General features: G+C 46.4%; 1 protein-coding gene and 1 long non-coding RNA gene across 9 annotated transcripts; both read right to left on the bottom strand.

The window, feature by feature from the left end:
* Positions 1 to 3703: 3703 nt before the first annotated feature.
* jakmip3 (Janus kinase and microtubule interacting protein 3) lies at positions 3704 to 19939 on the bottom strand. 8 transcript variants are annotated; one of them, XM_076140808.1, is made up of 22 exons: positions 19805 to 19939; positions 19271 to 19513; positions 18924 to 19163; positions 18798 to 18800; positions 18023 to 18130; positions 17043 to 17216; positions 16717 to 16854; positions 16307 to 16342; positions 15860 to 15931; positions 15588 to 15692; positions 14693 to 14821; positions 14520 to 14603; positions 14055 to 14117; positions 13869 to 13967; positions 13656 to 13754; positions 13029 to 13088; positions 12568 to 12633; positions 11585 to 11653; positions 10948 to 11025; positions 10184 to 10417; positions 4147 to 4212; positions 3704 to 3770 (listed from the first exon to the last, which is right to left on the bottom strand). In XM_076140808.1, exons 1-22 carry the CDS (start codon positions 19937 to 19939, stop codon positions 3720 to 3722), a joined length of 2352 nt encoding a protein of 783 aa, XP_075996923.1. In that variant the 3' UTR covers positions 3704 to 3719. The 8 variants fall into 8 exon arrangements, with proteins under 8 accessions (XP_075996923.1, XP_075996918.1, XP_075996919.1 ...); XM_076140803.1 differs by lacking the exon at positions 18798 to 18800 and adding an exon at positions 18413 to 18610; XM_076140804.1 differs by lacking the exon at positions 18798 to 18800 and adding an exon at positions 18413 to 18610 and having other exon boundaries at positions 10184 to 10342.
* A 3079-nt stretch (positions 19940 to 23018) lies between these two features.
* Positions 23019 to 25483, bottom strand: LOC142990923 (uncharacterized). The gene is made up of 4 exons (XR_012960856.1): positions 25187 to 25483; positions 24750 to 24845; positions 24331 to 24378; positions 23019 to 24006 (listed from the first exon to the last, which is right to left on the bottom strand). It is a non-coding gene; the product is annotated as an uncharacterized LOC142990923 (long non-coding RNA).
* Positions 25484 to 25709: the final 226 nt, after the last annotated feature.

The raw sequence follows: 25709 nt of genomic DNA, 5'->3' as shown, positions 1-25709 counted from the left end.
CTTAATCAGTATGAACCCCCTGAATCGGGACAAAAATGTTGGTCCAAACCTTTGTCAAGTCATTTCAGAATCATGTCTGCATATAAGCCAGAGAACACGTGACATTCTTCTTACAGTGTGTTTTAATAAGTAGATTCACCTTCAATCATTAAGTCACGCTTGAAATTTCTTCACTTCCATTACAATGACTAGACGCATCATTATCTGCCATCAACTTTTAGTGTTAACATTAACTTACTGTCAATGGAGTTTGCTTTGAAGGCATCAGTGACATCTTCCTCCTCTTCTTACGTCAAGGATGAAGACTCCATGAACACTGATTTATTAACAATAAGTCACTGTCAGTACACAACACAAATGGGAACCAACTTTTTTTTCTGAATTAACCTTTTCTTTGAGGCTGAATGAATAACTCTTTCTCTAACCCTCTTACCTGATAAAGGTTTTGGCCTTCAATCAGACAAAATCATAAAATAAAGTTAAACTACACCAGTAGTATAATAGTGTGTTGGCATTACTGCTTTGCTTGACATTTTCTCATTGACTAACAATGTTTGGAGTGAAAATCAAGGCTACGTCTTGATGCATATTAACGGAAGACGCACTGCCACCACACACCCCAAGCACTCTGATGGAGGCAAACAACCACCTTCACCCAACAAGTACTCTTCTGAAGACACATCAGGTCATCTTCATTAGATACTTGTAATTTTAAAAAGCTTAGACATTAGAAGCAAACTCAATTTCATCGGTGCAGCAAATGAGTTGTATGGGTTTATTGAGTGACTTGCATTCTCAGTGCAAACAAACCGCTCCATGGAGTGTCTGCAAGCGTGCCGAGACCACCCTCTATAGGCGGTCTGGGACCGGTTGATATGCTCCAGACCCGAGTGTGATTGTGGTGTTCACAGATGCCAAAACAAACCAGTGTAGAGGGATGAATGCTCCAGGTGCTCAAAATGACCTAGGCCTTCCAATCCAACCTGGCCTGAGCATTTGGGTACCGACGGTTCAGACAGACGTGTAAAGATCTAATGTGATGTGACATCAGCTGTTATAAACTCACACATTTTCATGCATACACAAAGTAAAACAAAAAAATAAATCATGTGACTTTGTGGAGTAGATCAGGTGCCACATGCTGGAGGTCGAAAGCTGTGAAATGCACAGACAGGAAGACGAATGTCAGGGTCAGGGTTAACCCTGATCCCCACAAGCTGTAAGACCAAGAACAAGACATGAAACCCAAGTATGAACATATGTAAATATGTAAATTAAATGAAGAGAAATGAAAAATTCCCTCTCAAGTTAATCATTGCTTGTAAGATATTGGTCAAGCCAACATGTTTATCCAAACTCACCTGTTGACTGGAATACTCACCATATTCTGTGTTTCCCTGACCTCCGTCCTATTGGTGCCTTCCCACCCAGTGTCTCTTGGTCTGTTGTCTGCACCTTGTCGGTTCATTTCAATTGTCTGATTTACAGTTTTAGTGTTCTCTTTTTACAGTGCAGAACTCATATAGAATGTGTTATGATTATTGTCATTGGTCTGAATATGTCTGTCAAGTGATTTCAACATGTTAATTATTGTTTTAACATTATGTCCCATGCCATGTGATTGTTGAACCTTACAAATACAACAAAGATGCTAGGGGGCGCTGTTTTGATATCATTTAATAAGACGAATATGTTTGGACTGTATAATTATTAAAAAAATCAGAATTCGGTCTGATGGTTTCTCTTCTAGAACCAGGAAACGGTAAATGGTGTCACCATGACAACACAGACATTGTTGTTTCTGACTGTTGTTGGCAGGCTGTAGGAAACGGGAAGCAGCAGAACTGTAAACAGAGATGTTCAGATTGTGTGTACAGTCCAGGCCGCTTCATTACCAACACATCCAGACGAGTGCCAGAACTTCACTCAAGTCCACTAGCTTGACTGTGTGAACTCTGCTATTTCAGCCAACAGTACGAAGTCCAGCACCACTGATGCTAACCGGGCTGAGGCCACTCAGTGTGTTTGTTAACTGTTAGCAGGAGGCTAAACCACAACTGATGCTAACAGTCAGCATGTAGCAAGAGTCTTCATTTTACATTCACATGGAGCCCTGCCTTCTGCTGCTGCTGTGGAAACCATCATCAGCCTGTATCAGGGGCAGCACAGTAGAATTCTAAGACAGTGTTTTTCAAGAGTCAGCTGACAGGACGGCTGTGCTGTGATTGGCTGACAGGAAGTCATGGTTCATCCTTTGATCTGTTCAGGAAACACAGTACAGAAAACACACGTGATGGTGTCATATTTTGTCATGATATGCAATGAGACACACTGAGGTCAACTGGGCTTTGCCTCAGACATTTACCAATAGCAATCACTTCTGTTAGATTCTGCATTGATCTTCGAATTGAGCAGTTAAATATTATTTCCTGTAAGACATGACATTGCCAGTTGACAGGAATGAAGCACCGTACTATAAGATAAGGAATAAACAAAATCACATAATGCTAGCGTTTCCCCCAAAATGTTCATGTGCAGGATGGCAGACATCTTCGAAGACAGCCAGCACCTGGTTTGCTCTCCGCTCACATTACATTACGATAATTTGGCAGACACTTTTATCCAAAGTGACTTACATTACATTACCACCCTTCGCGGGGGGGGAGCAATTGAGGGTTCGGTGCCTTGCTCAGGGGCACCTCGGCAGGGGCTCGAACCAGCAACCCTCCGGTTCCCAAGCGGAAGCTCTACCCACTGAGCCACTGCCTCCCAGATGCTGGGCATTTCTTATTCTCTCTGTATATATGAACAGGTCAGCGTCTCAGTGGGCATCAAACGTCTCAAAGGTCCTGCTTTATTCAGAATCCTACTTTATCTTAATCAATCTGAAAGACATTGTGCTTCTGCGTCACAATAAATGTCCTGACTGTTTAACGTGACGCTGGATACATGTTGCTCAAGTTTGTGTCTATTTAAAAAAAAGAAGAGGTCCAAGCACTGAACGTTGTGGTACACCTGTGAGAAGCATGTGATTTTGAGTCAAACCAGCAGAAAGCAGATCCTGAGAGGCGCAAAGAGAGGAGGAGAGGGGGCTTTGATGGGTCACAGTGTCAAAGACAGCAGATAGGTGGAGCAGAATGAGCGCTGACAATTGACCAGCAGCTCAGTGGAGTGACTTCGACAGACAGACTGGTTGGGATCATCTGTAGTCTGGGTTGAGAAGATGATGATGGGCTGAGTGCAGGTATTTCAGCAGCAGGTAACCCAATCATGTGAAGGAATGATAGCAGCCAGCAAAAAATGTGTTTCTGTGGAATCGTCAACAAACTTCACAGGCTCCATTTGCAGAACTCATGGACCTATACTTATATTGATATATTTATATGTAAAACATCTATATCTATCTATAACATCGTCCAGACTCGTTCTTAATGTCATTACAAAAATTTGACGGCCGAGGTGCCGGTATGCAACATGAATGCAGTGGGAGCAGTAGAATCCTGATTTAATCTCTAAACACACTCCAGTGCAGCACGTGCAGGCAACACACCTAGATAAACAGTAGATGTAAGAGGCAAATTCCATTTTGTTGCTCATTATGTAGTCAGTATTTCCTGCTGAATTTCTGCAGAGCTGTGGTTTGCTATGCATACCGACCTGTCGTAGCAGTGTGTTTGTGTGTCTGTGTGTGTGGGTGGGTGGGTTGTGACTCACGGCTCTTAGGACCACAGGATGAAGGCCAAAGAGAAGAAGAGAAACAGAAACAGAAACTGTGGAAAAGAAAAACATAAAAACTAAGAAAACAGAAACAGGAGGCAAACATTTATCAGAAAACAAAGTCAGGAATACTTTTAAAAAGTTGTGCATAACTGAAATGTTGGGATTAAAGTATCGAAATCCAGGAGTAAGTGAGACATGTAAGAATAAATTCTGACCCTTAAACGAGAGATCCTTCAAAATAATGACATAATCAGCAAAGCTAGACTAGAATCAGCTAATCAGCCATCCGAATTGGAAATTACAAAGTTCAAATTTAATCAATAATTGAAAATTATTACATAACCAGAACAATTTCACAGAAACTAGACCGATTACAAATTAATAAATAACTAAATTATTAATTCAAAATGAAAAAAAACGTTTTACCTTTTCCTCCAATTCTTTGATCTGTCGCTTCTGTGCTTCCAAACACTCCTCCAACTCCTTATTCCTCTGTAACACACACACACACCCAGTATCAATATCACATAAACTGTCACAGTTCAGTCATCCAGCTCTCAGTGTTTTTACGTTGATCCTGCCTCCACCCCACTCAGCCTGCCAGCCACACCCACCTCGCCAGTCTTCTCTACTCACCTGTGCACACACCTGCTTCTCATCACATGCAATCAGCCCAGCACATATATTCACCAGCTCCACACTCACTCCTTTGCCAGATTGTTCTTTGCCATGAGAGACCTTCCAGCGTATTCCTGCCTGTCTTCCCGGTACCGACCTTGCCTCTCCCCGATTCCTCGCCTGTCTCCTGATTTCCCAGGTATCCTGACCGCCCGCCTGTCCCTGACTACCCGCCTGCCTGCTCCTTCCTGGTACCGTTGCTGCATCGACTGCCTGCCTGCCCGCTCGACCGAGTGCCGCCTGTCACTGTGTTTCCGTGCTGTCTGCCTGTCTGCCGGAGTGTCAGTAAAACCGTACCAGTAAAACCTGTACCAGTGATTCTGAGTCCTTTGTACTGCAATTGGGTCCATACACCACCCGTTACAGTACAATCTGGCCAGACATGGACCCAGCAGGACCACCTTCACCACAAAATCGGTTCGAGAGGATTGAGCATGCGCTCATGCAACATGAGCAGAGAATGGAGGAGGCTGCTGCACATGCCAGACAAGCCGCGGAGGCCAACGCCAACGCCTTTGCAGCCCTCTCCGCCCAGTTGCAACAGCTGATGTTCACTCATCCTTCTGCAATTCCACTCCCCACCCCGGAACCTGCTGCTCCAGCTCTGCCCCAGCCACGGATGGTCTCCGAGCCCCGAGTGGGAACCCCAGAGCGATATGATGGGAATCCTGAACTCTGCAGTCCATTCCTGACCTCCTGCTCCCTACTCTTCAGTCTGCAGCCATACACGTTCGCCTCCGAGGAAGCCAGGGTGGCGTACGTGATCAGCAACCTGACTGGCAGAGCCCTCTTCTGGGGAACAGCAGAGTGGGAGAGGCGGACTCCCGCCTGTGCATCATTCCAGGCCTTCTCTGAGGAGCTACGCAAGGTCTTCGGGTTGGGGGTTTCCGGCTCTGATGCTGCCCGCGATCTGCTCTCCCTGCGCCAAGGGAATCAGTCGGTGGCTGACTTCTCCATCGACTTCCGAACCAGGGCCCGTCAGAGCGACTGGAACGCTGCGGCTCTGCGCGACGCTTTCCTGCATGGTCTGGCAGACTACATTAAGGATGAACTTGTTTCCTATCCTCTACCGTGCACACTTGATGAACTCATCAAGCTTACTGTCCGGCTGGACCTCCGCATCCGGGCCCGGAGAAGGGAGAGGAGACAGAACACCCCTGGTCGTCTCGACTCAACCCGCTGGCCAGGTTCCTCATCGGCTTCCGGTTCCTCTTCACCTGCTATGGAAAATTGTGTAGAGCCTGAGCCCATGCAGGTGGGCCGCACCAAGCTCACACCAGAGGAGCGAGAGCGCCGCCGCAAGGGGAATCTGTGCATGTACTGTGGTCAAGCTGGACATTTTATCTCTCATTGCCCGTTAAAAGACAGGGCTCGCCAGTGAATGAGGAAGTCCTGGTGAGTCACACGGCAGCAAAATCTTCCTCCTTAAGCTCACGTCCCGGGTTCCAAGTCAAGCTCCTCCTTCCTGGGGGTGCACACACCCTGCCCGCTTTCATAGACTCTGGTGCAGATGCCAACATTATGGCTGAGAGCTTGGCCATACAACTGGGACTAGAGAGGGTCCCGCTTAACACCCCAATCCCCGCCAAGGCCCTGGATGGCCATCTTCTGGGTACTGTCCATCACCAGACCTCTCCTGTCCACATGCTGCTGTCCGGTAACCACCACGAGACCATCCGCTTTCACCTCCTGTCAGCTTCCAACATCCCGCTGATCCTGGGCTACCCTTGGCTCCGTCGACACAGCCCCCACATTGACTGGGCCACAGGGGCCATCCTCGGTTGGAGGAACTCCTGTCACCAGGTCTGCCTTAAAGAGGCCTCCGTACCCCAGCAGACAATGCACCCCAGTTCCTGTCCAGACGTGTCCAGAGTTCCTGCCGAGTACCATGACTTCTGGGAGGTGTTCAGCAAGGCTAAGGCGACTTCATTGCCCCCCCATCGCCCGTATGACTGCTTCATTGACCTGATGCCTGGCACTTCACCCCCCAAGGGGTACTCCCTGTCTGGTCTTGAACGGGAGTCCATGGAGTCCTACATAAATGACTCCCTGGCGGCCGGGATTATTCGTCCTTCATCGTCTCCTGCGGGGGCAGGATTCTTCTTTGTGGCGAAGAAGGACAAGACCCTGCGCCCCTGCATTGATTACCGGGGACTCAATGACATCACCATAAAGAACCGGCACCCTCTCCCCCTCATCTCCTCAGCCTTCGAGTTACTTCAGGGAGCCACGGTCTTCACCAAGCTCGACCTCCGTAATGCCTACCACCTCGTACGCATTAGGGAGGGGGATGAATGGAAGACCGCTTTCAACACACCCACCGGACATTACGAATATTTGGTGATGCCATTCGGCCTCACCAATGCCCCGGCAGTCTTCCAGGCCTTGGCCAACGACGTCCTCTGGGACATGGTCAACAAGAATGTTTTCGTCTATATAGACGCATCCTAATCTTCTCAAAATCCCTCGAGGAGCATATCCACCACGTCCAGACGGTCCTCCAACGCCTGCTAGAGAACTCCCTTTTCGTGAAGGCCGAGAAGTGTGAGTTTCACACACAGTCCGTGTCATTCCTGGGTTACATTGTGGCCCAGGGTCTCTTGGAGATGGATCCTGCAAAGGTGGACGCTGTGATGGGTTGGCCAGTCCCTGAAACCCGTAAGCAGCTGCAGCGGTTCCTGGGCTTTGCCAACTTTTACAGACGTTTCATCCGCAATTATAGCTCCATCGCTGCCCCTCTCACAGCCCTGACATCCTCCAAGACTCCCTTCCGATGGTCCCATTCGGCAGAGACTACCTTCCGGACCCTGAGGGACCGCTTCAGTTCCGCGCCCATCCTCCAAGTCCTCGACGCCGAGCGGCAGTTCGTCGTGGAGGTGGATGCTTCAGACGTTGGGGTAGGGGCCGTGCTGTCCCAGCGAGCTGCCAGTGACCAGAAGCTCCACATATGTGCCTTTTTCTCTCGGCGTCTCTCCCCAGCCGAGAGAAACTATGACATTGGTAACCGGGAGCTCCTAGCTGTTAAACTGGCCCTGGAGGAGTGGCGGCACTGGCTGGAGGGAACCAAGCAGCCCTTCCTGGTATGGACGGACCACAAGAACCTGGAGTACATCAGAACCGCGAAGAGACTTAACTCTCGGCAGGCACGATGGGCCCTCTTCTTCACCAGGTTCAATTTCACCCTCTCCTACAGACCCGGCTCCCGCAACGTCAAACCTGACGTTCTGTCGCGTCAGTTCCAGAGGGAGGAAGATGACGCCAGTGCTGCAGACACCATCCTTCCGTCCCCGTGGGTTGTGGCCTCCCTGACTTGGGAGATTGAGGAGAGGGTGAGAGCTGCCGCAGAGGGTCAGCCTGGTCCTAGTGCCTGCCCAACAGGTTGCTCGTTCCTGCAGCTCTGAGGTCGGATGTACTCCAGTGGGCCCATGCTTCGAGGCTGACCTGGGATCCAGAGAACCCGGGATGTCCTTCTGCAACGTTTCTGGTGGCCCGCACTACAGGAGGACACCCGGGAGTATGTCAGAGCCTGCCAGACCTGCAACCAGAGCAAACCGTCGCGCCAAGCCCCATCCGGCCTCCTGCAGCCTCTCCCGGTGCCACATCGCCCCTGGTCCCACATCTCGGTGGACTTTGTGACGGGCCTGCCACCATCGGATGGGAGGACGGCCATTCTTACCATTGTGGACCGCTTCTCGAAGATGGCCCACTTTGTATCCTTAGCTAAGCTCCCGTCAGCGAAAGAGACAGCCCAGCTGCTCCTCAACCATGTCTTTCGTCTTCATGGGATTCCTGTGGACGTGGTCTCGGACAGAGGGCCCCAGTTTACCTCAGTGTTCTGGCGGGAGTTCTGCAACCTCTTGGGAGCCACCGCCAGTTTGTCATCCGGGTACCACCCTCAATCCAACGGCCAGACTGAGAGGATGAACCAAGAAATGGAGACGGCCCTCCGGTGTATGATAGCCCAGAACCCATCCTCTTGGTCCCAGCATCTGTTGTGGGTGGAATATGCCCACAACACCCTGACCAGCTCCGCCACCGGTTTGTCCCCTTTCCAGTGTGCCTACGGTTACCAGCCTCCTCTCTTCCCAGCCCTGGAAGGGGAGGCCTCTTGCCCCTCAGTCCAAGCCTTCATCCACCGCTGCCGTCGGACCTGGGTCCGTGCTAGGGCCTCCCTCCTGAAGGCGGCAGACCGGTACTCCTCAGCAGCCAACCGTCGTCGCTCTCAAGCTCCAGAGTACCAGGTGGGCCAGAAGGTTTGGCTCTCCACCCGTGACCTTCCTCTGCATGTGGAATCCAACAAGCTGGCTCCTAAGTTTGTCGGGCCCTTCCCCATCGAGAGGGTCATCAGCCCTGTGGCAGTCCGGCTTAAGCTCCCCCGGTCTATGAGGGTGCATGTATCCAAGGTCAAGCCGGTCAGCGAGAGCCCGCTGGTCCCGGCTGCTCCACCCCCCCCCTCGCCTCATTGACGGGGGACTCACCTATGCTGTGCGCCGCATCATCCGCTCTCGCCGACGGGGAAGGGGCTGCCAGTACCTCGTCGACTGAGAGGGCTACGGTCCGGAGGAGAGATCCTGGGTTCCTGCTCGACACATTCTGGACCGGGGTCTCGTCCGAGACTTTCACATGCAAAATCCGGACCAGCCCTCCTGCAGCAACAGTGACAGGGTCCCTCGCCATAGGACGCCTGCTGCTGGCCCTTCCACTGCTCCGGACCGGTGGGAGGACTTCCCGTCTGAGGAGGAGGCAGTGGACCCGCCGGCGAACTCGCTTTCCTCACAGCCTGAGGATAGGGAGTCTTCGGGCTCTCTTGAGTTTTAGCCCGCCTTCCAGCTCCCCCTCCTCCCACCCTGGTTTCCCGGACTGGGTTTTGGGGACGTCGGGGGCCGTCCCTTGAAGGGGGGGTTCTGTCACAGTTCAGTCATCCAGCTCTCAGTGTTTTTCCGTTGATCCTGCCTCCACCCCACTCAGCCTGCCAGCCACACCCACCTCGCCAGTCTTCTCTACTCACCTGTGCACACACCTGCTTCTCATCACATGCAATCAGCCCAGCACATATATTCACCAGCTCCACACTCACTCCTTTGCCAGATTGTTCTTTGCCATGAGAGACCTTCCAGCGTATTCCTGCCTGTCTTCCCGGTACCGACCTTGCCTCTCCCCGATTCCTCTGCCTTGCCTGTCTCCTGATTTCCCAGGTATCCTGACCGCCCGCCTGTCCCTGACTACCCGCCTGCCTGCTCCTTCCTGGTACTGTTGCTGCATCGACTGCCTGCCTGCCCGCTCGACCGCGCGCCGCCTGTCACTGTGTTTCCGTGCTGTCTGCCTGTCTGCCGGAGTGTCAGTAAAACCGTTGAACTGTACCAGTGATTCTGAGTCCTTTGTACTGCAATTGGGTCCATACACCACCCGTTACATAAACGTCTCAAACGCCTTTACAGGCCCACAGCAGCAGGCTGACAAAGAGCTGGAAGACCAGGAACAACTCAGTCACAAATACAATCGTGACCTTTCCACATTGATACATTATTTAGTTTTAATATGTACTTGGTGATTAAATTGTCAATGATCAGTATATTTTATCATGAAAATAAAAGAATATTAATAATAATCTAAAATAAAAAAACCTAAATTACTCATTTACATGTTTGTTTGTTTGTTTATGACCTGGTGTCTAAATGGTGTAACATGTGTTTACATGTTGGTTAAATGGTGTAACATGTTTGTTTACATGTTTCCCTGCTGTTTAAATGGTAGAACATGTTTGCTTACATATTTACTTGTTTACCTGCTGTGCAAGTTGCAGCAGTTCCATTCTCTCTCTGAGAATCTGAGTGTCTTTCTCTCTTAACTCGCACATAACGCTTCGTTTCCATTGGTCCATGGCTCGTCTAAGCCCCTCCCTCTCCTGGTCTGTCAGCGGGTCAGACAGAGGAGCGCCCTCCATCTTGAATCCATCCATCCTGGATCGTTCATCCTGCTGCAGAGCCTCAAACAGTCGCGCTTCAAGCTCCAGGATCCTCTGCGGCACATGCAGAATGATAACAAACTCGCGTCACAAACATGTAACAAACATTGCAAATGTGTCACCAACAACACAAACATTTATGTTTCTGATTCTTTGAAGAGCTTCGTTCCTACATTGAGACAGAAAACATAAATCATGAGACATCTGGGTCGCGAGTGAAAATTCAGTCCTTACTGCATAAGAATTCTCTGGGTGACACAAGTTAACTCTCTTATCTAGGTTCCACTTTGTGTTTGATAAGCTTAAGGTTGAAAGCTTAGACGTATTATGAAAACGAGCACATAGCACATAATGTATGCGTTCCCTCAGAGATCACATCAAAATCACATCAAACATAAACATAAGACTACAAGAGCTGTTTCATTGGAAACAGACAGTGAAAAATGTGAATGATGACTAGTGTGATGTGGCACGTTACCCTTGGTAGATCGCTATTGGCTCAATCAGTCATTGAGGGTGGGCATTTTGGGTTAGGGTTAGGCTCACTGACCTTATGGGCTGGGGTCAGGAACAGGGTCACTGACCTTATGAGCCTGGTCCATAGACTGCTTCCTGTAGTCCAGCTCTTCATCGAGGTAACCCTTCTGTTTACTGAACAGATCCTGAAACACACACAGGTCAGAGGTCAGTTTAATGACAGAAGGTTCAAGGCTGAAATGAGGTTTTTGATCATCAGTTGTCCTGGAAACGGTGGAGGGGGAGCAATCAGTGCCTCACTTCAGTGTGTCATAATTGACATGACCCTGACCATCACACCAGATCCTCTCACCTGACACCTGAGTGCCCCAGTCCTGGCCAGAACAATCTTCCAGTCTCAGTCTTTCTGTTTTCTGATTGTTCTTGACCTAAGTCCTATATTGGATCCTGATTTTTGATCCTCAGCGAATTGCTCTCATAAAGATTCTGACCTCAGATTTCTTCCAGCCTGATCCTCAATGACTGCTACTCTAAATCTTTTACATTTTTGGTCTCCTGTTTACAAAATGCTTCAGGAATTCAATACGCTCAATCCTATCAGTGTGTGCACAGATTGACCTCAATGCAAATATAAACTCTATCTGTCTGTCTGTCTGTCTGTCGGTCTATATACGCAAATACAAACATCAACACTGATTTGATTCTGAGATTTGCCAGCAGAGGTCGGCAAAATCAGAAAGTCACCTTCTCGCTCTCGATGTCCAACATCTTCTGCTGCAGAGATGACTTTGTCGCTTCAATGGACTCCAGCCACTGAGAGACAGAGACAGAGACAAACAGTGTTCATGGATCCATAAGGGTCCATTCAGAGACCTACTGACCTGAAGAGAAGCACAAACATCTACACAATGATACAGACTACAGAAAAAAAGTCAGTGACTGGGTTCAGATGTAATTTCCCAAAAAGTGTTTCACTTTAATGATGCCATTGCATTGGAACAGGTGTAAGGTGATTTCCACCTGACTACTGATGTTTGTGAAACCATGCACACTTATATCACACACACATCTTATCTATGAGCGTAACTGCTTTCCTTCATCTTTGTCATATTGCTCTCCTCAATCTGAACACCACATGATCAGATGACTGAACCTCTCTGTTGTTCCGCCTTCCATCAAATTCCATTCCAACACATTAACAACTCGGCTGCTCGTAAATCACCCCAATCAAAGAAACAAGGTTCTCTCTCACACCTCTATTCTAATTAAAATTGTGCATCACAATGTCATATCGGTGTCGGCCATTGTCTCAGGGAAACTACAATACAATGGCAGTGCTTGCTGACATCTATGCCCCTCATGCAGAGGATGCAGGGGGTTTGAACCTTTCTTTTCCTCTTTGCCTGATCACACTCACTCAATCACTCACACGCTGACACACACACTCAAACGCTCACACAGTCACTCCATCACGCGCACTCCATCACGCTCACTCACTTACTCACTCACTCACACACTCACACACTCACACACACACACACACACACACACACACACACTTGTATTTTCCTCTTCACTACCCCCCCCAGCCCTGTGTTAACATCTTGTTAATCTGGTTTTTAACCTGATGGTGTTTGATTCATTAGATATCTGATATTATCTCATGTCCATACAGACAGATGCAATACAATAAACTTAAAATCCAAATGAAGGTGTTGTCACTTTACCTTTTCTGCCAGAGTGAGCACCGTCCTGGCGTGGATCACCACCACCTGCTCCTCATTGGACAGATTCTGGATGGAAACAAACAAACACACAGCAACACATCAGAGACCCTGAGGACTCCTGGTCCTGGACCTTTATTTATCTGATGTGGGTTATGTTGGCAGATAACGTGTAAGCAATTAGCATGTAACATGTGACAAACTTTAGCAGGCTCGTGGAACATGCATGTTGGCATGGGCATATTTGCCTGGTAAGCAAGCATTAAAGATGGAGGTAGAGCTAGGACTAATGTGTGGATTCCGACATGCTGGTGGCCCTAGATGTAAAGGTCAGAGGTCACTGGGGTTCATCCTGTGAAGGTAACCAATATGTCACTAAATCAAATCAGTAACAGCGTGGTTGTGGCTTATAAGAAACATGTGACTACATGGACACATACATGTACAAAGAAAGTTCAACATACACTTACGGCGTTATCGCCCAGGATGTCAAGTTTCTTCATCAGTTCGCTTATTTCAATGTCCTGTGGACAAAACAGCTGTGACCTCGACTGTGATGTCACAAATCATGCAAATCATCAACTTCATACTATGGTACCTTCTATACATACGTACGTATATACAGAGAGTTGTGTGTGTATATTCCTTGGGAACACAGTTAGCGTGGTAGCGTGTCAGAATGATGTAATGCTGTAATATGGTCAAACATGTTATCACAATAGCTGTTTTTGTATTGAATGACATCATTTTTTCATCATGAAATATGTTTTTGCAGAGTATCTGTGTTAACACACAGAGGACTACATCTCTAACCTTTACTAAATGATATAAGAAATATACATGTATATATGCAGTAGATATACACCACAATCTACAGCTTGAGCAGCAGTAGATTCAGTTGAACAAAGGCCACACAGCATGTTGACAGAGGATACAGATGTTTACAGCTGTAGGCTACCACTCCATTTTCAGCGTTCAAACCTCAGAGTGATGAGCCTGAGCTGAACTCACAGCTCAAACCTCATATGGAGGCTGAACGTGAAGTCATCGATTACTGATTGATTGATTGATTCATCAGCTTACATACTCACAATGACTCCTTCAGCCTCACAGTAGATTTGCAGAGGACTGAGGCCTTCTGGGAAATGGAGCTGTTGGAAGTTGATGGCCGGCGATCGCCGTTCTCTTTCCTAAACATAACATACGGTCACCATAGAAACAATGCAATGACCACCAAGTCGGTGGCAGCAACTGTTCCTGTGCAAATCAGAGGAAATCTAAAATGTAAGAACTCTGTTTTCTACCTCCAGCTCCAGAATACGAAACTCCAGCAGCTCGTTTTGGTCTTTAGCATCCTGGATTTCGTTTTTCAGTCGCAGCTCTTCAATCTCCATCTGTCTCACCTTCAAAGTATGTCAAAGGTCACAACAAACATTAACATTTACTAACAAAAGAAAAACAGGAAGTGGCATCATCAGAGAGAACATCACCTTCTCCAGCAGTTCCTGATTCCTCAGAAACAAAAGTTGCTTCTCTTCCACCCACTGCACATCCTGACAGAGAGAGACAGACGGAGAAAGTCAGGCAAAGAGAGAGAGACAAAGACAGGCAGACAGACAGACAGACAGACAGACAGACAGACAGACAGACAGATAGTTGTTTATGTAGTTTTTCTGTGTCAGAGGTTTCCTTGGAGTTGCTTCAGGTTTTGTTTTTTTCTGTGTACCATCTAAGGAAGAAGGTGTTTGTCCCAGTCTGACGACACATTACCACCGAGGACACTAGATGACTGAGCACACCTGAAGACACCTGAGGACACCTAAGTACACTTGAGGACTGAAAAACACCAGAGAACTGCAGACACCTGAGTGTGTGTGTGTGTGTGTGTGTGTGTGTGTGTGTGTGTGTGTGTGTGTGTGTGTGTGTGTGTGTGTGTGTGTGTGTCTGTCTGTTACCAGTCCTTGTTGTTTCAGTGCGGACTCCAGGTCTGTGATTCTGGTTTGATATCGACTGACTTCAGCCAGAAGCTGCTCTCTGGTCTGAAGCACATGGAAGAGAACCAGCAACTAGTTAGTGTCTGGCTCCTTTAAATGGAATACAGCCAACCAACCTGTTAGCTCTTGCTCACCTTGATCTCTCTCTCTGCATCAAAGTTACCTCCCGTTGTCTCTGTGAGCAGAGCGTACGCTCGCTGCAGCGCCTGGTACTCCTGAGTCAACTGTCGGTAACGAAGCTCCGCCTCCTCACGGACACAGACCTGCCACTTGATATAAACACACACTGGGTCAGTCCTCCACACGAAGGCTCTTCATTCTGAGATGCTGTGCTAAGATGCCTTATTGTGATCACATTTAAAGGAGTAAGACAATCATACAACACAATGCGGTGGAGCTTCTGATGAACGTGTGCGACAGCGGAGCGACTGGGGAAGCAGTGTTCCAATACAAATTATTTCTACTGCTTTGGAGTTTTTGAAATAGTTTTGTCAAAAGTTACACTGTAGTGTCATTATGCCATGTTTATACATTAATGTTTTTGGTGGATTAGCATGTTAGCTTTTGCCTCAGGCAATTGTTTTTAATAGGCTGCGCTAGCTAGCGCTATAGCCAGGTTAGCACTAAAATGAAAATCAACAGGGCTATTGAAATAATCTACCACCGTGGTTACTGGCACTTATCTGTCAGTAACTGGCCGGGCAGTTCATCTGTTGTTTTCACAAACATGAGTGTTCTCTCTGCTTTCACTCTTAGGAATCAAAACTGAGCAGGAAGCCGATAAATCCACAAGGGAAGTTTCCCTGGTGTTGGATCACAGCCTGCAGCTGCACTGAGGGGAGGAGCACCTGGTTCACCTGGAGCCTAAATGCAGACACGCAGCCATCACAGCCCCAACAACACACTGGAAAACTCTGTGCTCTTTTATTTGTATTGATCTATATTTACATTTCTTTGATGTTGCTTGACCCTCAGTGTGTGTGTGTGCGTGCGTGCGTGCGTGCGTGCGTGTGTGCGTGTGTGTTGTACCTCCTCTGGCTCGGTGTCGGGGGTTTGGTCTGTATGGAACGAGGGAGACGATCCATCAGAGTCGGCTGACGCGTCTTCATCATAGCCGTAAAATGTTTCTATGACCTGCGCGCGCACACACACACACACACACACGCAGTGTCAGCTCAAGTCCTGCTGCTTACACATCTATGACAGAATGACAGAATAACAGAATGACAGACAGACAGACAGACAGACAGACAGACAGACACAGGGTAATAGACAGACACACAGAGAGACAGTTGTCTCACCCTGCAGGCTCTGAAGGTTCTCTTCCTCCTCACTGAATCATGCCGTCTGTAGCGCAGTAACAGGTCTCTCTCCTGGACCAGAAACTCACTTTAAATACTGTATGGAAGTACTGAATACTTTCACCCAGGCTTTGAGTACTAGTACGAGTGGGAATAATAGAAGCAGTACTTGTAGCAGTAACAATATATTGCTATAAGTAAGTACTTACTATTCAGTACTGGTGAGCCAGTAGTATTCAGTACTGTTGAGAAAGTAATTGTTATTCAGTACTGGTGAGTCAGTACTTATTACTCAGTGCTAGTGAGTCAGTACTTAGTATTCAGTACTGGCGAGTAAGTACTTTGCATTCAGTAGTGTTGAGTAAGTAAGTAAGTATGGTTGAATATTGGTGAGTGAGTACTTTGTATTCAGTACTGGTGAGTCAGTATTTATTGTTCAGTACTTACTATGACGTTCTTTACATAACCTGCTGTCTCCAGAGCCTGGAGATGAAAAACATTCTATGAGCATTTTTAATATTTGAAGTATAATTATTGAGAAAACAATTCTAATGACGTAAAAGAACACGTTTAGTAGTTCTGATGATGAGTACATACATCATATGGATGCACCAGGACACATCCTGACTGATGTCACCTGAGGTCAGCAGGTGTTCCAGCATCACACACCCACGCTCTGGCCAGAAGCAGGCAGGCGTCAGTGTGTGATGTTGGAAGACCCGAAGGACCCGCTGAGCACTAGAAATACAAAAGTAACCCTCGGATTACTGGAGACACAGTTAACTAGTTAGCTAACCCTCGGAGTCTGAGGAACATGTCGTAGTACAGAGTACTAGAAACACGTGTGGAGCCCGTACCTTGGACAGGTCATCGATGATGTGCTGTTGCTCTAGTACTTGTAGACGGAGAAACTCCATCTCTCTGGCTTCGTTGCTGTAACTATGGAAACTGCTTGAATTGCTACAGTCCAGGTCGTTGAGTGAGCTGGGTCTCCTCTGCACAAACGTAAACACAATCCGTTATGAGTGCAAATCAGCTTCCTGTCATCAGATACAGATAGAAACAGGGTAAAACAGGTTGAAATCCTAACGTCAACATCCGAACAGATGACTTCATAGAATGCAAGCTTCAGTCAAAGAAGCACTACTCTGTAAATTAAAGACTAACGTGTTATAGGGCAGACTACACGGTCAAGGGTTACCATAGTTACCATCTCCAAGTTCTCCTGGGTGACAAAGCGTAGCTTGTTGTCAAGGCGACGCAGAGACAGAGCCAGTTCTTCATTCTTCCTGCTCAGACGCTTGTTTTTGTCCAGCAGAGGAAGAAACTGACTCTCAGCCTCCCTCAACCTCTTTAACTGGAAAACACACACACACACACACACACACACACACACACACACACACACACACACACAATGATTGGATGGCACTGATGGTACCAGTCAGGTCCATTTGCTCCAACATGTTCGTCCAAAACTTGAATAATCGTCCTCCCCATGGCTCTAGCTTTGCCAAAAAAATTTCCTCCACGAAAATCCTGTAGGAATGTTGCCGACTGCCTGGTCAAATGTTATTCCTTTAGTTTGAAAACATCTATCGACTTTTCGGCATCCGCTGGGTGCTTTTGGTTGAAGTGACGTTGAAGTTTGGACTGTTTAAAAGAATTGTTTGAGAGGATTTCAAAGGAGAGAACGCATTGGGGGCGCTCGTGTCCATTTTTATGCGCGACTGAACATAATATTTGATGTATGCTACCTCATTCCTGCCAGTTTCTTTTGGTCTGGAGTTCTTCTGGGTTCTCTCACCTGATGATCGGCCCGCGTGACTCTCAGGCAGCTCTTTTGTTTTTTTTTCTATTTAGAAACGTGTCCATATCTCAGAGCTAGCCTGCTGGAGCACTTGGAGAAGTCACAGACTCGGACTAGAGAGTTACGTGAGGCAGGTGTTTGAATGCCAGCCAATCAGAAACAGATCACGGATGATAATGTTCGGATAATCAATAAATGATTAAAATGCTATTTTTGAACAACACCCATGATGATTGGAATATTTTTCTAAAGTTGTTTTTTCCCCCAACTTGCTGCGTCCCCCACTTTGAAAACCTGCGCTATAGTGTGTGTGTTTGTGTCTGTGCGTGTGTGCGTGCGTGCACGTGTGTTACCAGTTCATTGCGCTCCTCAGACAGCAGCGCATTCCGATCCTCAAACTTTCTGACCACGGCACTGAGCTCGGCAATTTTTAGTTGAAACCTCCGAGTGTCTCGGTCGTCCTGAGACTGACACACACACACACACACACACACACACACACACACACACACACACACACACACACCAGATTAACGGTTGGAGGTAAGTGTCATGTAAAGTCATTGTTGTTATTTTACAGAGCTGAGCTATGATCATGATATTACATCATAGTTGTTATGATGTAAAAATGGCCTCATGTTGCCACTCTGTGCATGTAGCTTCAAGTTCAGCAGAAGACACAAAGGGCGAAATGAATGAATCATGGAGTTTGGGTGCAGACTGGGACTTCAGGAGGAGCTTACAAGATGTGTAGTATTTAGAGTGAAGTTAGTTGCAAGACCAGGGTAGTTTAGCCCCGCCCGCTGTGCGTCTCTCAGGGCTGCGATTTGCTGCTCAGCAGCCTGTGTTTGCAGCTGGAGGCGGTGGGCGTGGCCAGCCTGAAGCCCCAGAGCTTTATCCAATACACTGACAGCTCTGTCCTTCAGCCTGATCTCATCCATCTGCACAGACAGACAGACAGACAGACAGGCTAGGTCAATCCCGCACATGGATGAACAAACCCCAATTCCCCAAAATTGAGATAATTTCCAAAATGCAAATAGAATTGGAAAGCAGTGATAAAAAATATATTTGACCTGAAATCAGTTGGAAATAGCACAAATAAAATATAATTCATGTTTAACTGACCAACTTTAGTAGTTTTTTGTAATAATACAATTATTCTTAAGTTGATAGGTGCAACACGTCACAGTAAAGTTGGGACACGCTGGTGTGTGTGTGTGTGTGTGTGTGTGTGTGTGTGTGTGTGTGTACCAGTCTTCGAATCTCCCTTTCACAGTCTCTCTTGGTCTTGCTCAGCTCCTCTTGGTGCTGGTGATGAGCCGATCGGAGCTCAGCTGCTCTGGCCTGGCAGGCCTGTTGAGCAGAAGCCAAAGCTTCTTCTGTGCTCCGCCTTGCTCCTCGTAACTCCAGGGCTTCCTGCTGGAGGCGACAACGCTCCACCTCCCAGCCCCTCCTCCCTTCCTCCACCTCCGCCAGCAAGGCACTCCTCACCTGAAGAAAGCCAAGAGTTGGAATATGTGCAGACAGACACATACAGACGGTACAGAGAGCAACAGGTAGAAGACAGACAGGATGAGGGGTCAGACAGGTATGGTCACCTTGTCAGTTGATCCATCCCGCAGCATTAGCACCAATCCATTCAGACGTTGAATCTCTCCGTCTTTGATCTTGATGACCCTCATCAGCTCCATTTCATGTTGCCGTAGTAACGATTCCCTGGTAACAGCCAATTCCTTCTGTTTTTCCTCATGGAGTTTGGTCTTCAGTTCTGTCAAGGCAACTGTTGCTCGGTGATGCTCCGCCTTCAGCTCCTGACTTTTCTCCCTCTCCAGACGGCTGACCTGCAGACAGACAGGTACAGGTGAGGAAAGACTGAGTGACAGATAAAACTTTACACATCTGTAGTGAGGACAATTACAAATAATACTTTGACTCTTGGAACAGCAGCAGTAACAATAATATTTTCTGCAATAGTACCAATATGGATATGGTTGTAGTGTACCTGTGCACCATTAGGTCGTGTGTTCATGTTTCAGCAGCAGTATGTCATCAGTACCCACAGAACATCAGTGGCAACAAAAGTATGCCATTGGTACTCACAGTACTTCAGCTGAAGTAAGCATAAGCTTTACCTTGTTCTTTTCCTGTTGTAGTTCTATCTGGATGTCTGTCAGTTTGGCTCTCAGCTCTTCATTGGCTGCTTGAAGTGTCGCCATGGTGTCAGGCCGCTCTCCCCTCCCTCTCCCCCCTGACCCCCGTTTTGACATTTCCGCTCCCTCCACCTGCAGGCTCCGCCCAAGCGAGACGTCTGTCAATCTGCAGTTTGACTACATCTGTACATACAAATGCACACAGACTGTGAGAGTGAGATTCACTCTCCTCAAACGGCCAGACGTGGCAATATGATAGAAAAGTGCAATACCGGCAGCGTTTAGCAATGATATAGTACAGTATAGTAAGGTATACTAAACTGTAGTATAGTGCAGTAAAGTATATCACAGTCCAGTATAGTGCAATACAGTATGGTTCAGTATAATACATTATCCTCCATTCCAGTTTAGTAAACCGCAGTAAAGCACAGCTTCAATATGACCTTCTATGGTACAATAGAGCATTATACAGTATTATGGACATTATGGAACTACTAAAGGAAAAGAGCTTTCTAAAAACAGGCCCTTGTGTGACAAGTCATTGCCCCCTTATTTACTTAATCCACCAGTTAAACTAATTCAATGGATTATTGTGTCTGATAGAATCAAAGGTCTCAACAGCAGCATATTGTGCTGCCGCTACCAAAAGACAGAGGAGATGAGAAAGAAAGTTTACTCTGAGTGCCTTATATTTATTTTAAAGATCTGACCAAATTAAGTGCAACACATACGCAGATAAAGAAGAAAGCAGGAAGGGGGCAAATACTTTTTCACAGCATTTTAGTATAGTGCAATATAGCATAGTATAGGTTAGTATGGATCACCTAACTAACCCTTACCCTGTAGTTAAGTTCCTTAGTGTACAGTTGAACAATGAAGGGGTTTAAGGTAGAACTAGTTTCAGCCTGTTGACAGATGATCCTGACGTCACACCAAGGGGGACCAAATCAAAGCCATACTTGCAGGCTATGGATAATGGGTATAACTGGGATATATACAGTCATTCAGCAGCACTGATGCGCTATGGGTGCAGTTAAAATGAGCAAGAAATAAAGTTAACGAACAACAAAACGAGAGACTTTCAGGCCCCCTGAGCAGCGTTAACATTAAAAAGCTCAAACAAAGTTACAGCAAAATCTGTTTGTTTGAGCAGCAAAAAGACAAATTCACGCGTGGATAAGCGTACGTACGCTGTACAGGTGCTGCATCATCATCTAGCAGGTCCAACTCTGCTGTGAACACCACTTATGAGTTGACCAGTGAAGAACATCAATTAGGTTAGACTATTGAAATCAACCTGTAAATAATCTGAAATGTACCGTTCAAGAAATTACATAATCTCCAAATGCACACACACACACACTTTACATTAACAGGCAGTTAAAGGTCATATATGGATACATACAGACAGACAGACAGACAGACAGACAGGTTTGTGTAAAGACAGTCAGTATTTAAATCTTAACAAAGATCATCCTCTCTCTCTCTCTCACACACACACACAGACAGAATAGTTCATTTCCATCACTCACCATCCAATTGGAAGCCACGGACTCTGCATAACTGTGTGTGTGTATGTGTGTGTGTGTGTGTGTGTGTGGTGGCAGTGTTAGCTTACTATCCACATTATGCTAGTTGCACCTCATGTGTGCTTCTGTGCTACAAGCTCTAACATCACTCTACCTGTCTGTCTGTCCACCTGTCTGTCTGTGTGATTACCTGTCAGGCTGTAATTTTGAGCAGTTAGCTTTCAAACACTGTGTGTGTGTGCCGATACTGTTAGCATCTCTGCAGCCTCTGCTATCGTCATCCTCCCCCCTCCCCCTACTCCCAGCATCCTTCACTGTGTATTTGAGAGAGGAGAGGAGAGGCGAGGCGAGAGCAACTGAGAGAGAGAGAGAGCAAAAAAGAGAGGCTGAGAGAGCAACCGGGACTGGGAGAGAAAGAGAGCGAGCGACCAGGAGACTGCAGTATAGAGGAGAGAGTGAACAAGAGATGCTGAGAGAGAGCAGCCGAGATGAGAGGAAGAGAGTAGCCAAGAGACAGGTAACGACCAAGAGGCTGAGAGAGAGAGCAAGACAGACTGAGGGAGAAAGAGAAAGAGTGACCTAGAGAGGGAGAGGAAGAGAGAGCAAGAAAGACAGCGTGACTGTGCGACAGAAGCAGAGAGGGAGAAAAAAGAGAGATAGATACAAGGACAAAGAGAGAGGGAGACAGACCAAGAGAGCGAGACAGAGCGACCAAGAGAGGGAGACAGACACACAGACAGTGTCGTCAAGAGAGACAAGGAGAGACAGAGTAAGAGTAGGTAGTTAAGTAACAATTCATTAAAGTAACAGGTATGTAAAACAAGTAGTTAACGAAGTAAGAGGTTAGGGTTAGTAAAGTAGTGAAGTACTGGTAACCGTTCAGTAAAGTGAGTAGTTGGTGAAGTAACCAGTCAGTAAAGTGAGGAGTTAGTGAAGTAACCGGTCAGTAAAGTGCCTGCAGCCATGTTAAGGTGGCAGATATCTGTGGTTTATCTTCCATCTTTGTTCTGCACTCAGTGCTCAGCTGTGCTTTGTTCAGTCATTACCTGCTGTAAGAGGATTATGAAGAGATGATGACAGACATCTTCCTCCTGCTGAAAAAGACTGAGGTTCTTCTTGGTCTTCTTCTTGACTCAGAGTGCAGAAGGTCAAAGTTACAGCTGAGTCTCCTTAGCTTTCATCAGCTTAAGTCAGCGTCACCTGCTTCATTAAACATCTCAGCTGCTACAGAAGAAATAAGAATGGAACTGTACAGAAGTACTGTGTTGCTATATATACATAATATGTACAAGAACAATGTTCTCTGGAAAGTCATCAGCCTCCTCCATCTTTATTCTGGATTCAATAGAACTGAAGAACTTGATTTTTGAAGGAACAAATCATTTAAAATAAAACTAAACAGTGGCCTGAACAGAAGTATGAGAAGTGATGATGGATCGTTGGGTTGCAGTGCTTTTCCATCACACTATTTTCTGTAATTAGTTTTACAGGTGTCTTCAATATTATCACCTATAATCCAACTGAAATGGAGAAACGTTCAGAAGCAAAGTGTCCATTCTATTAAATATGAAATAAAGAAGAATTAGTACCATTTGCTTTTATTGGCAGGGTTCCAACCCTATTTTCCTTTGTGTCTCTGAACACTCAAACACAATCTTGCCATTCGATTTAGAAAGTTGAAATTTATTCATCAGTCGGTCCATGTGACAAACACTGCCCTCTGATTGGTCTGCTTCAAAACAGGAAATTTAGTCATCAAAATAGACACAGAAGCATAGTTTTACTTTGTTAGATACAAATCTATCAAAAATATACAAATGTGCCTCTGAAAAAAATATAAATATATCTGCATACAGGAGCTTGAGGCCACAACTTCTTTAGAGTTATACTCCTTAATAGTTTAAACAATGAATTACTTATGAATGATTCAGGCTGCACATATCGTTTATGCTATCAAACAACTTGTAAAAATGGCAATATAATTACCTTAATGTGAAATCCCTTATTTCTCACGTTAAGGCTTTATTTAGTCAGCTGTGACTCAAGGGAATCTAAACTTCCTGTTTCTTAAAAGTCCTGAAATGTTCACCAAAATGAACCACAAATCACATTGAGTATAATGTGACTCCCAGCAAACTGCTCAGACCCACTTCAGAGACGCGCCCTCTGCTGGTAAACTTGGTGCAGTGCGGTTAAACAAGGAAATCAAATAGCAAATACCATTTAGCTGTTTGCAATGCGTTTCACTGAGCATTTTTTCTGGCCATGTGTGTGTGTTTAATTATTCAGTCATATGTGATTTACATACATTATGAAGCTCCAACTGCTGCTGACTGCAGAGCAAAAACTACAACATAAAAAAGTGTTTGTATCCATCTGTCGGCTCTGTTCATACCTCAGCCAATCAGAACAAAGATACAGCAGTCAAGTGTTCGTCAGTGGCTAGAAGAAGCGGAGCTTGAATTAAGATTCAAGCCAGTATGAGGAATATTAAAGGAGCAGAGACTTTGGAGTGTTTGCACGAAACCAAGGTCAAGTTTTGATTGGCAGCTCTACAAGTCACAAGGCTGTGACATCATTTAGTGGGCGTGTCCTCTTCCTCCTCCAGAAGTGTTCTTGTGCTCATCAGTGGCCCAGGATGTGATTAATATGACCCTACACACACACACACACACACACACACACACACACACACACACACACACACACACACACACACACACACACACACACACACACACACACACACACTTTATTTACATGATACTTTCTTCAAAATTACAGCCAGACAGACAGGCAGACAGAGATAGACAATCAGACATAGCACAAAGATACAGACAGACAGGGATAGATAGACAGACAGACATAGCACAAAGATGCAGACAGACAGACAGACAGACAGACAGACAGACAGACTATATAAAAGTCAATCAGCCACCCTAACCCTTTTATTGTGAAACAGTTGGAGGTCAAACTTACTGGTTCTCCTCCCAAACATCTGCTGCAGCAGAGCACAGGAGCTTCAGCCTGAAACACACAGGTTACTATGGTAACACCTTTGTTTAATGTGGTACCCACATCAAAGTTTGGCTTGATTCAATTTCCACTATGTCGCCCCCTACTGGTACAACACTTCATCACAGCGCACTGTCAGGCTCAGTTCTGATTGGTGGATGGTCACAGCTGAGCCTGACCAACAGTCTCGCTCATGTGTGTGTGAGTGTTCAGTTATAATACCTAAAGAAATACAGACAACTGTTAACTCTGCAAGGGGATCGGTCCGTCTTCATGTTGACTTACATTTAATGTGTAGAGGAAGAACAAACACAACACTTCAGGGTTTAGACAAGGTTCATAAAAGAAGACACAACAAAACACGACAACAGGAAGAGACTCACCTGCTGCACTCGTTGCTGATTGGCCACAGACAGACTGGGGGACGTTTCCATTGGACACTCAGCTGTCTGCTGCTGTGTCCCCAAACACACTCGCTTCTACAGAGAGACATCAGCATCATCCTCATCATCATCATCACCTTCATAGTCTCACACACAAATACCTGCCTGTCTGTGTCTCTGACCTGTCTGTGTCTCTGGCCTGACCGTGTCTCTGACCTGACCGTGTCTCTGACCTGTCTGTGTCTTTCACCTGTCTGTGCCTCTGACCTGTCTGTGCCTCTGACCTGTCTGTGTCTCTGACCTGACTGTGTCTCTGACCTGTCTGTGTCTCTGACCTGACTGTGTGTCTGACCTGACTGTGTCTCTGACCTGACTGTGTGTCTGACCTGACTGTGTCTCTGACCTGACTGTGTCTCTGACCTGTCTGTGTCTCTGACCTGTCTGTAGCTCCAGGTGTCCCGTTCCGTTTGAAGACTTCTTCTCTTTAGCAGATTAGCACACTGCATGCTAGCAGCTAGCAGCTCGTACTTGATCCAGGTCGGTTAGTTCCTTAGTTCCTTAGTTCCTTAGTTCCTTAGTTCGTTAGTTCGTCGTTAACTCGTTAGCAGTGCCGTTTTTAAAACTTTCGAATTAAAACTCGTTTTGTTTGGAATGAAATCCCGCCTTTCTTGTCCTTCAGTTGACCGGAAGCGTCACTTCACATCAACGCTTTACTTCACTTCCGCTTCATGACGGACTCGATTCTTCAAAACAAAGGTTACTCTACAGCCCTTTATACAGTTACTATAATATGGTATTTTCTTCTGATCTCTGCGTAGTAACTATACAGTGTAACTCTACGATTATCTGATTTCAAATGTATATGAAATATTTCATTTTACAAGTCAGTAAAAATGAAAAAGCTACAGCAGCATGATCAACACAACATTTACTTCTTTGAATTTCATCAAAGAGTATGTT

This window comes from Genypterus blacodes, unplaced genomic scaffold (genome assembly GCF_046128005.1).
Source record: "Genypterus blacodes isolate CSIRO-AG114 ecotype Tasmania unplaced genomic scaffold, CSIRO-AGI_Gbla_v1 ptg000016l_1, whole genome shotgun sequence".
NCBI classification, from domain to species: Eukaryota; Metazoa; Chordata; class Actinopteri; order Ophidiiformes; family Ophidiidae; genus Genypterus; species Genypterus blacodes.
Note: the sequence above shows the minus strand (reverse complement) of the source record. Positions and strands in the feature narration are given on the sequence as shown.